General features: G+C 39.5%; 1 protein-coding gene across 1 annotated transcript; it reads left to right on the top strand.

The window, feature by feature from the left end:
- The first annotated feature begins 804 nt into the window (after positions 1-804).
- Positions 805-12486, top strand: LOC137271694 (probable glutamate receptor). The gene is made up of 10 exons (XM_067804116.1): positions 805-861; positions 3865-3966; positions 5255-5416; positions 5895-5995; positions 6576-6663; positions 7279-7660; positions 9901-10118; positions 10254-10516; positions 10823-11062; positions 11769-12486. Exons 1-10 carry the CDS (start codon positions 805-807, stop codon positions 12484-12486), a joined length of 2331 nt encoding a protein of 776 aa, XP_067660217.1.
- Positions 12487-12811: the final 325 nt, after the last annotated feature.

Raw genomic sequence — 12811 nt, 5'->3', positions numbered from 1 at the left:
CACTCGGGTTACAATTTAGCTACAGTGGTCTACACACAGACAAACTACACATAAGTGTGTTGGTACATACATACAGACACACTAGTATTCGGTCACATCTGCGCCGCGGTCTTTGAAAAATAAGTCACAGTAGCGTTGTCCTTGCACACTGCAATCCACTGGATATAGACAATTAGACAATACCATACTAAATATGAACTTTATGCACATTGCTGTCACGTAATATACCCGAAGCTCTCGCATTTCCTGGGGTTTTGCCGTTGTTGTTTGGTTCAGCAATGTATTTATTCGAAATAAGCATACTGTAAATACGACCATACCTATGGTATTTCTCACGTTCAAATATTTGACTTTTGAATCTGTTCTGTACCTTTCATAAGACAATGTTCACGTGTAAAGTATATATTGGACTATCTTCTGTCTCTTTTTGTCGTATCAATATTATTATCCGCGGTTTGGTTGCCAAGGAGTAAATATCTGCAGTTTCAGCTGCTAATGCTTCATTATGTTCGTAGAAGTCTCATACAAAATGTTCCATTTTAGTCAGTTTATCCCTCCCTCCTTCGTTTCTGGACTGACTTAAATTTTTAATTCATCATTACGTGCCACCATGAGGTAAACAGTTTCCTTCCTTTCCATAAGTATTCCGCTTAGGCATGTGGACAAAATCGATATTGTCTCTATTGATGTGGGTCTATAAGTGGAATACTCTTCAACACAACTCATTCTGTGTTTAACCTTGCAGGAAACGTTAAACATCATTTCAAACGACCTGCATCAAATTATTTCCCATCCCTCACGACCATGTATCATGTGAATGAAATACGGCCTCACCCATCTCGTCCCAACCAAAAGTTGATGGTTAGTCACGATAACGCGCCTGATTACCTGTATTCCTGGTCCATTTACGATGATTTTTCATCACAGATTTGTTTGATCAATCAATCATTCAATCATTTGCTTTGCTTTTGGACCACCGGCCCATGACAAAAATGCATGGACAATATATCCAATGATGCGCGTAAGCGTTTTGAACATTTATGAACATAAAAAAGATTTCCTTAATACATTTGCATGATAATAAGCTGCTTTCTGCATTAATATATCATCATTGGAGGTGATTAGTGATATAAAATGATACCCCACATGTAGTTTTCGAATTTTACCTGGTATGGTAATATTACTAACGCATTTACATTCTAACAGAAGTATATTTCATCTTTGATTTTGCTGTTTTCAAGAAGCTGATAATACTATTCCTCCCTGATAATACCTTTCCCGTTTATTTCTAATTGTAAAACTCCACACTTAAAGCTCCTCTTTACTTCTGTTGCCGAACAAGATAGAAATGCCATTCTGGATCTAATATTGGCCTAAATGTACCATGTTTTTATGAGATTTTTAAACCGACATACAACTCCGTACCACGCGTTAATAAAAACGTCATTTGTACAAATTCAAACCAAAAACTTCTGTATTCTCAACTCCCCTATGCAACCATGCAACCCCCCAAACCGTTATATCACAAAAGACTTCTTTCAGCGGATACCCAATTTACCGTACTAGAGTTGTCAGCAACTGTATACACATGCCACAGTCTCACACCTGAAATGTTCTCAACGCTGCAGTGAAGCTGGTGGTCCTGAAACGTATCTCCCTTCCATAAGATGTCTTACAAAGGACTTGAACTCATAACTGCATCCCAAACTGCACAATGTTAAAAACACATGTATGTTTACATTGATATTCTTTCACAGAATGGAATGAGTGAGTGGAAGCTTATAGTCACATCGGCAGTATTTCAGTCATATTGTGACTATAAAAAGTTATAAATTCATGATAAATGCGCAAATTATAAAAAACCTGTCGACGAAGGACAGTAAAACCAACTATTATATAGCAGTAACAATAAATATCACTAGCATAAATTTGATTTCAAATAAGGACATTACAATACAAAAACGGCTGAGGATCGTCAACAACTGCAGGGAGTTCATCACTCTTAGGATCATGCGGTCTTACAGTACTTTGGCTACCTGCATGGGCCCCAGCTGGATTTATCCCATACCTTCAGTCACGGCGAGTGATTGTACTGATGTTTAGCCATAATAGGACAACACATATTCTACGATCAAAAAGGTGTGTAGAGCTAAATTTACTTTGAACGTTTTGGAACATTTACAGCAAATAAGCCCCTTCGTGATTCATAGGAAGGAAAATAGTTAAACTTTTCTGACATGTTCTGGTAGAATAAAGGCATTAGCACTCAGAAAGAATGGGAGAACTGGATCGATATAAACAGAGATAACAAAATATACGTCCGTATGACATATGCACACACATTTTCAAATACAACCAATATAAAATCTATGCTTATTCGAAACTACAAACAGTTTCAGCTTGCCAGCGCGGCTAACTCAAAACTCCGCCTTTCTGTTTCGGGTGCCAAGCAGCTATTACATATTAATGTTGATTAACATATGTGGACACAGATTAGTTCAATGTTCAATGTATGTAAACACTGACTGAAGGTATGGAACCGTGAAGATACTTAATATGAACTATCCTCTCGAAATCATCTGCAGCCTTTTTTTAGCTTTGTCATCTACGTATATCATGTATTATCACTATGAACATCCTGTCTGCCTGACGGAGTTAAAACAGCAAGACAAACACACATATATGGTCATTGCGTAATGGGCATGAAATGTAATCTGAAACAAAGATATATTTAAACAGATAAAACGGCGGCTGCAGTTCAGACCATTTGGTATACTCTTCAGCAGTTAATCGTTGCCAGCGTTTCGGTATCAACGTAACGCCATTTTCCTGGAACTTCTGGGAACGCTTAGCTGGCAGTCTTGTTCTTTTGTCGCATGAGAACCAACATGGTCACTTTCACCTGTTCAGCATTTTATGTTTCAACGGTACTTCAACCATATTTGAAATTCTTATTAAATATTTAAGAGTGCAAAACATGACGGGAGAGGGAGTGGGGTTTGGGAAAATACAATATACCTAAATTCGATTGCTAAATTCGATGTGTGCCTATAGCAGCACAGTGTCTCGTCGCGCCCATTTAATCACCTCTCACATCAGCTTTGTCCAACGTGGCTTTGTTACACCGCCGGATTGCATCCAAGGATCGATTGGTTAAACTATTATCTAAAATCGATGTGTGCATTCTGTAAATATGCAGTTAGATTTCTCTCTTCTAAGTATAATATTTATTGTCACCATTAGCAGCACTCTGTTTGCTTGTTAGAGTTGAAACAGCATGTCAAACACACTCACATATGTCCACAGGGTGATCATTATGATCTGCATGAGCACTATATCTAGAATAGAGAATCTAGAACACATGCAGACAGACTGGCAGTTGGAGCTCCAGCTATTTGATATATTTTTCATCGAGCCATTGTAACCGGCGTCAGAATGGACATGTTGATGGAACTTCTGCTGTCCCTTACTTGGAAGTCGGTTCTTCTGTTGCATGAGAACAAACATGGTATGTGTAAGCTCTGCCTCTTTGTCATTATTTCCAGAATGTGTTTGCAGTTTAGAGGAGGTATGGTCTGTGATAGTTGTACGTCTTTACATATTTTCAGAATATGTTACAACATTGCTCCAACCCAAAGTTAAGTTGTATCAAGGTTTTAAGAGAAATTACGTACTCGACAGATTACGGCAGAGCAGGCGGGTAGATGGATAAAGTATTCGTAATGTAGTAATAATGGTTCTTTCTGTCATCAGTGATCATAAATAGCTCTTATGACATGCCCAAAGCGTTTGCATTCAAAGGATTATTAGTTCCTTTACTTGGGCACTTATGAGTGCCTTACTATATAGTATATATAGGAACAGCTCAACCGAATCCTGAGAGATATGGACAATGTGCCCCAGCACCAAATGAACGTTCTGCTCCTCTGTAACGTCACAACAACTGTTTCAGTCTTACGTCAAATGGTACGTCCAACATTAAATCCGCACGATTAACACCCGCTAAAAAAAATATTCTATAACTAATCTTTCACACATTTTAAGTTTCAAACTGAAGGTAACCAGTATAACAAACTTAAGCGACAGAATGCTAAATCTGCTGTCTCAGAAATTGTAACTTCAAACACTAGCTCAAGATTCAAAAAGTGAGTCAAGTTTGAACACTCCGAACTGTGAAAGCAATGAAAACCAAACGTGTTTTTTCTCAGAAGTGTGATGTGACTATCACTGGACATGATCACTTTCAAATACTGAATATGAAACGTTAACGTCCGTCTTAATCATACAGGGAGACAGGATCATTCCACTGAGCGTAAAAGACAAAACCACTGAAAACTGATTGCCCTTATCTGCCATTCACACAGTTTGAATAAAAATATGCGTGTGATCGATGAAACATTTCAGGTATATTTGTGACCTGTTACATGACTGTCTTGTAACGTTTCTGTTAGCCAATATCACGAACAAAATGGTCGTGTCAAATGTTCTGACAGTAATTAATAATCATTTTTAGCACGAATAAGTCAATGAAGTTATTCTTGCAGACCCGCAAACATTGCTTTGAGATTGAAGCACGAACTGCATTCCTACATCAGTCTCGATTTTGTGGTATAATGAAAACGAGAAAAATGTCCATCGGTTTTCTCTCACCAGTCTGGGTTCTGCAGGACAAGATCCAACTCCTCGGTCGACTTGTGTCACGTGTCCCGTGTTTTGGTTGTCGGGACATCGGATGACTTACCGGTACTAGAGGACAGCAACATCGAGGTGGAGAATGTGGCGGTGCTGGAACTGCCTTCAAGACAGGTGAGTTATTGTTACAGTGACAGGGAATAATTACTTCACCTATACCTTAAGGCTTTTCACAAGAGGGAAACCAGTAGAGACTGTAGAAAGTCAAACTTGACTGCCTGGCTGTTGATTTTGTCTAACGTATGATTTCAGTGGGACAGAATAATCTCGACAAGATGGTAATGCAAAAGGGATAGGGCGTTATTAATATCTAACATTATTCAAGGATGTATAGCCTCTGATGTCTGCGTTTAACACCTTTTTCAGGCGCAGTGACCGACGACCTTAAGAATCTTTGCTTGCTTTGCGTTGATGTTATAATCAGAAGGAAGCCTATGGACACACACAAATGCAATGACTGGCCAGCTTCTCATAGAAAAAAGGGATTCCTTATATGACAAATGAGAGTTGTGTACCTCAATTTCTTCTGAGATAAGGTCTTAACATGTCTATTTGATAACAGGGGCATTGTACAAAGGCAAGGATGTGGACACTGATGTTCAACCCTTATGGACGCGCTTTCAGAGGCGTGGTTCTTTGGGATGGCGCAGTAACAAATCCCACGAACGCCTATCCGAATAGCAACTTCGGTTACAATGGGCGCGAACTTACAGTCGTTATGAAGGTAGGCAGTAATAAGTGCTTTTACTTATTATGAAAACACAAATGTTAAGGCCAGATATTTGTAATTTTTCGTAGTAATTATCACAGACAATCCAAAAGAGCAGATGTTAGCATTTTTGGTCTGACCATCAATATTGCCTGTTGGTGCTTGTCATGTTTAAAGAGTTGCTTGTAATGTATTGTGATGTCTGTAGCAATGGCACTTTCTGGAAAAGACAGGATATAGTTTCTGAGTGAGAGGTTCACATACTACTTCCAGATAAATGAAAAAAATCTTTTGTGGATAATGTTTCTTAAAAAGCATTTCATTAGAGTTGACAGTTGTACTGTTGCAATATGCTCAGAACTAACATATTCAATATCCACTGAAACTTGTAAAGATGGAACCTTCGTCATGCTCAGAAACGCTTTGGGGATTGGTTGACATCCTTCTCTCTCTTGATCATATATTACAATATGAACGTCACATCTACTTACAGGACAACCACCTAGGATATGGCTTCGTGACAGTGAATAAGCGGAGGGTGTATGCATATCCTTTCCATCTATTGAAACGTCTGTCACAAGTAATGAACTTCAGGTGACCTATCACTTACACGCAAAACACGGGTAATATAAAAAAATTGAAACACTGTACTCTGTTAAATTTAATAAACAATTCTTTTTCGCTCTCATTAAGACGTCATTTTTATCAAAGTTATTGGGAATAATTTTTCTGTCATTTATACGCCATTAAGACCACAATCGTTACCTGAGGCATTGGAATCGTATGGCTGGAGAAGGGAATGTCTCAATGCTGATACCAAATCTACAACAAAGGTATAAAGATTGTTTTCATTGAGAGTGGCGTGGAAAGATGCAAGTCAACATCCAATTTTTCATAGAACTACCAGCAATGGGTGTATTAAAATTATTTAATTGTTTCTATATATACAAATGTAAATTAAGAATAATACTAGCGCTATATAACAGCTCATCCAATACCCGTCCATAATGGTTTCCTGTTCATAAGTCCTTTTCCAACTTCAAACCTTGAATCTCTTAATTCCACAATCAACCTCTGTCTCTCTGTTCAGAAAACGACCGCATCTAGTCATACATGCTTTAAGGACTTCTGAACTATGTTAACACTTACGATTATAATATGGCTTATGGAAAAGTTACAGAGTTATACCACCAAGGGAAGACGAGTGGGGCAGGAATATCAATGGTTCATGGACTGGAGTATTCGGAATGCTTCAGAGAAGGGTAAGTAGTGGTATTTGATTAATGATATATGGACTGGAGTGTTCGGGAGGCTTCAGAGAGAGGCAAGAAGAGGCACAAGATTCAAGGTTCATGCACAGATCTAGAAATTTGTGTGAAGTTCCAGAGGAAGGTAGACGTGGTACATGAATAGTTGTATAACATTTGGACTGTTTCAGAGAATTCTAAGCAAACACCCCTTATTATTAAACAACTGATCTTAACCCAGTAAATTACCTACGAAGAAAGACACCTAACTTGGATGTAAACAGTAATGTTACGCCATGTAACCCGTCAAGATCAGGGTTGGAACATGTAATGACTTCAGAAGCCTAGTCTTGATTGACAGGCGACTAACGGGTGGGTTGTAATTTGATGTTTTCTGACGTTAATTACTTGACCGCCTGATCCAAACTGGATTATACATAGACGCTGTCATTTCTTTCTGCCTTATGCAACGGCAAACACAAGAATAAACTATGCCCAAAAATAAGCCTTGTAATAAGATAATCTTTGCCCTTTGCCTTTCACTTAATGCCTCAAATTTGTTCCTGAAATAATCCTTAAATGTTGGTGCATAGCTATATATAGCTTGTAATACATATTTGTTTGTTGCAGGAGGCAGACCTGGCAGCGGACACGCTAGCCATGCACTCTGATCGCCTGGCCGTGTCCGATTATATTCTTCCTGCGGTAAGTGAAAGCAGACAAATTATTTTGTACAAGAAAGAGGATGCCGTTGAAGAGGACAATCTGTTGATCTTTCTCCGACCGTTCCAAACTTTTGTCTACAGTATGTTTGGGGTGTCGCTGATTACATGTATAAGCCTTCTGTCCTTTATTCGATTAATTCATAATAAAGACGTGTCTCGAGTGGCGTCTGGAGGAAAGGACACTGACAGAAACATGGAATTAGACAACAACTTTTCAACCGCCACCAGAGTAATCCAGACTACAACAGCAGCAGCATTCGCTACCTATGGAGCAGCTGTGAAGCAAGGTGAGAAAATATTAGATGTTTATAAACTAAAAGTGTCCCCAAAGTTGTTTTCCTAGCTGTCGATTGTTGGTGTGTAGACCTTACAGCTGATGAAGTAAAAGCAGCTTTGTCCCTGCGAACTCCTTCTTCAGTCATCATTGCGGTTGTGTTGATGCTCGGATTACTCTGTCAAAATAAAGTGCATATGCAATCTAGTTTTGGACCAAAGGTGTGTTTTCATTAGACATATGCTTTTGTGCTCACTCGAGTGACAAGCGAGGAACGCGAGTTCAAACAATTAATGCGTAGAATTTGACACTGTCAAATGTTAAGCACGAATGTGTTTTGGCATGCTGCACACGGGTACGTCCGTAGCTGACATTGCGAGGGTGATGGAATACAGTCGGCGAAGAACCTATAATCCACGGCCGACTTGAATATCCTCCGAAAAGCGGGCATCTACGTCACTGAGTGGCCCTCAAGGCCTCAAGACCTGAATCCCATCGAACACGCCTGGTATGGGCTGGACAGACGTTACCGCCAAGTACCATCCCCTCTCCCCACCCAGACTTTACGGCAACTTGGTGCCATGCTGGTGCGGTTATGGCATTGAAGTGTGTTTAAGTTGCGGGGGATATAGAAACGAGTTCTGTTCTTCCGTACGTACGTCCGCACATCGAAGCATACCTTCCAAAATATTCGTGACAGCTTAACCAAACTAGGTACACATGTCAAGCATCATCCCCAGATGTACCTTTTGGTGTTTAGACCCACATATGATTTCTTTGCGTTTTCCATGGAAACAGTTCTGTGACTATGATAAATGATGAGGATGTCATCGTCACCCGGAGCAGATCGTCCAAACTGCTTGCTTTGTCCAACATGGTACACACATCAAGCATGATCCCTAGATGTGCCTTGTGGGGATCAGACTCAGATGTGATTTTTCAAGTTTTCGTGATTTCCGTGGAAACATGATTGTGACAGATGATGAAGATGTCATCTTGTCCGGAGGACATCTTCCAAACCATACATTCTTCAACAAACTAAGTACATATGCCAAGTATGATCCCTATATGTGCCTTTTGGGGATTAGACCCAGATGTGAATTTCACTTTTTGTTGTTTCCGTTTTTGTACTTATGCTGTGGGTATGAGGATGTTATCTTATCCGAAGCAGATAATTTTGCTTCATCGAACTTGGTACACATGTTCGCCATGTTCACCAGGATCCCTAGATGTGCCTTTGGGGTGGGTTACTCCAGTGTGTGAATATTATGTATTGTGGTTTCCATGACAACAGGTTTGATTTTGACTGGAATTGGTGGTTGTGCTCTTTTCTGGAGCAGAACTTATAAACCGTTCACCATTTCTTCACCAAACTTGGCACACAGAAAGGTCTGGCGATATAGTGGTGCCAGTTGATAGGTTTGGATTTCTGAATAGAATATTTTTTGTGTCTCCATGGCAACAAGTTCGGCCTCGACTGAATATGGTGGTAGTGTTCTTTTCAGGAGCAGTACTGAAAAAAATTACAAAACACTCCTTCCACTCTGCCATATGCACACCAAAACATTGACATACTGTAATCATATTTAGACATATTCTTGAGGAGTATTTTGCCGTTGCGGGTGATATTGACGTCGTTTTGTTTATATTGTATTGCCTATACTATTTGTACCAATTATAAATGTTTCTTTGTATTTTTAATTCTCTAACTGTGCTAATCTAGTTATTTTAACGTCCTTGATCCTTGCGTCCGTTGCTTATATAGTACTGGCGACCGTAAAGCAGGGGTGATTTTTTTAGTTTGGCCGAGTCAATTTTGGTAGGTCGATTCAATTTAACACACCGGTATTTGCCTGAATATATTTGAGAATTTTAAGGAATTGTTTTACTGTATTGTAGGCATTTATGTTTTCGCTGGCCTATACCGATGCTTCAAATGCATCTGTATGGTATGCACAATTTGGTACACAGTGGTACCTAATTAATGTACTTTGTTTGATGTATACACTCCGGTAAGAGGAAAGTCTTTGTCCTGACTCATGACACTTGTCGATGAATACCAACTCCAGAAAGGATCGCAAAACTTTTAGATGGATAAAAGGGACATGGGTAGCACAGACGGGTTATAGTACAAGGTACTTCAGCATCAAACCCATTCTCGTATAAGTAGAACATGTTATAATAGCCATAATCCCAACTTACTCACTTATTAAATGTGCCCTATGTCATTTATCTGTAATATTTTGCATACAGGATCAACCATAGAGTCATCATTTGACTCCGATCGGATCCTTGTCGCGGGATGGTGGATTTTCACAACCATTTTCTCGGCTGTCTACTGTGGGACAATCATGACCATGTTTGCTGTAAAATCAGAAAGCCCTCCATTTTCCAACATGGCAGAGTTGGCTGCTAGAGAAGACTACAAAATGGGCTACGATTCATCAAGCGTCGTTGCAAACCTACTTCAGGCACAGTCAATTACCACTTTAGTGGAAGGAATATACATAGAATTAAAAGCGTCAATGGTTTAAATGTAGTTACATTTGTACTTCTTGCCCCAAAATACATGTACCCATGTAAATCCACCTTTCTGTGAATTCCAGAATTCAATATGGCCAGATGTCGTGGCAGTCACACAAAGAGTTAAAGAACTGTCTACCAGAGACCCCGATGTACTCACCAGCAACATCACAAAGCACCTGCAAAAAGTCAGGGAGGGAAAATACGCGTTTATCGCAGGCAGCATGGTTGCTGAATTAGAAAGCCCAAGTTGTAGATTTAAAGCGATTGATGCCAAATTAACCAGATTTTTAGCGGTGTTCTATCTTCCAAGGTGTTCTCCCTTCAAAGAAGATTTCGAAAAAAGGTACGTAGGATCCTGCAGATGTGTCTCTTTTTAGAAAAGTGTTTGGGCTGTGAACTTCCTTTCTGAATTGGAATATGCTTGTCGTGAGTGGGTATAGGTCTGAAAAGCTATATTCAGTATTTCCATTACATTAACAACTTTATGAGGGTGGATACACAAATCGCCATTCAATATTCTAATCACTTTTTAGTTTTGTGGGTCAACCGCATTCGTACTTTGAATATCTTGAAGGCTTAAAAGAGTCTACGGATGTCATATAGGAAATTATATACTTCCAAACAATAAGGTTCTTTTTATCTTCGTTAGTATGTACCTTCTCACTGAAAGTGGTATCCTGCAACACACCTATCAAGAATGGTATCAGTCCACTCCAGATGACAAATGTCAGGTAGAAGAGTACCTCAAAGCTGTGTCACTCGTCAATATGCAGGGCATCGTCTTTCCTGTGGCATTAGGACTGACTTGTGGTTTCATAGTGTTGGTGGCAGAAATTGTTTGGCACAAGGTCAAACAGAAACTCTATCAAAGAGGACCTGGAGGAATCTTGTTGGTTTCAAAGTTAGCGTGGTAAATTAGTAATGATTATGCTGATATAGCCTTTGCATTCCGAAGGTGCAAGGAGCTGCCACATATATGTGTATCAGCGTCAACTTCAAAGACTTTCTTTGAAAGAAAAGGTCAAGTTTGCTGAAAATATTTAAACAAATATGTGTAACGATTGTTTTAATAATTCTGTGGATGAAAAGTATTCCGTATTGCTGAATGTAAATAAAGTCTTTTAGTTATAACCTGAAACAGATTTAGTGTGTTCCCCTTGGACTTTTGAATGATTCGTAAAAGCACTCTTATAAGTCATGTCCCGATGCTTAAAACACCTTGACAAAATGAATTGTCACGCTGTCATGTTATATTATGCTCTTGCTATTTGGAACATTATAAAGGTATGTGTCAAGATAAATGAGTCGGACATTATTTATGATACACAATCTACCGACGGGAGAGATCATAAAATGTTCAAGGACGTCGATGAACTTATTGGTGGGTGTGATAAACTTACGGCAGAGAAGAAGCTGGTAGATTTGTACAGAGACGATAGAGACGGACTAAATGCAGTTGGACAGTCATTATATGATGTTTGGGAAGGGAAATGTGAAACGTTCCCAGGAGGTTCATTTATAAAACGTGTCAGCAGGGCGGAGGGACGAAAATCTGTAATACAAAAATATGCTGGTAATGTTTACCACCTTTACAGTTTTAATGAGGGGTCAGTTGGTTCACACGTTCTTGAAACTGAAGTTTTAAGTCGGCATAAACTAAGGGAAAGTAAAGTGGATACCAAGCCTATTGGTGCACAGAGCTGTGAGACAAGTACGGAAGCGTGTAAAGATGTGCTCTCTATGATGTTCCCACGAATGGTTAGTATGCATGAAGATACCGTAAGCAAAGTAGTATATCTACTAACGACTCTTGAGAAGTTTTATGATAAATACACATCAGAGATGCTTGAGCTCATTGCTTCATGGGAAAGAAAAAACGAAGTGAAACGCCAGTTAGAAGAAAATCACCATTTATCATCACAGATGGATATTCTTACATCTGCAAACAATCTATTGAGAGGAGAAATTTTAAGGAAAGAAAAACACATTACCGGTACTTCATTAGAAGCGACAATCTCTTATGAACTCTCAGCAACCAGCAAAAAGGCCACTACAATTGACGGGAATATAGACTGTATTAATACCCGAACCAAGATTGCAGTGACAGACAATGTGAACTTGTCAACAGACAAGCTGAGATTGAGATATGCAACGATGGTCCAATCACCTGCAAACCCGACCCCGAGCTTACACACTGATCTCATCCCTGACCCCGCTATTGTTTCCTCAGACAGTGATGCCCAACCAAGCCTGACACCTCCAGTCCAGGTACATGCAGGTCATCAACATGTACAAAGCGACGACACAACGTAGCGTTGTCTTCGATACACACAGGTACAGTTTGTCTGACGTTATTTTTACATATACCACAACAGGCGTTACATACTCTAAAGCAAAAATGGAATTATTTTGTTAAATCCAGAATCTGTGATGCCTATTAGAGTTTTGTTGTATCATCAGATAGCAGTGAGGGAGGATCTCCCCAGATATTGTCTTATCCGAGAGCCTTGTAATCCACGTAGACTGTGGGAACTAGTCCTGGTTAATAAGCCCGAATTTTCCAAAATATCTCATATTCTTCACATCGGCTGTAAAAAAATTGCATCCAGAGAGTGTATATGCGGAATAGTAGCCTCTG

Source organism: Haliotis asinina, chromosome 2 (genome assembly GCF_037392515.1).
Source record: "Haliotis asinina isolate JCU_RB_2024 chromosome 2, JCU_Hal_asi_v2, whole genome shotgun sequence".
NCBI lineage: Eukaryota > Metazoa > Mollusca > Gastropoda > Lepetellida > Haliotidae > Haliotis > Haliotis asinina.
Note: the sequence above shows the minus strand (reverse complement) of the source record. Positions and strands in the feature narration are given on the sequence as shown.

Bases quoted from the DNA above. Each gene is read 5' to 3' on its own strand.
- LOC137271694 (XM_067804116.1), top strand. From the start codon at position 805: ATGTATCATGTGAATGAAATACGGCCTCACCCATCTCGTCCCAACCAA. The intron at 5,417-5,894 runs GTAGGCAGTAAT...ATCTACTTACAG, and splicing joins AACTTACAGTCGTTATGAAG to GACAACCACCTAGGATATGG. The intron at 5,996-6,575 runs GTGACCTATCAC...CTTATGGAAAAG, and splicing joins TCACAAGTAATGAACTTCAG to TTACAGAGTTATACCACCAA.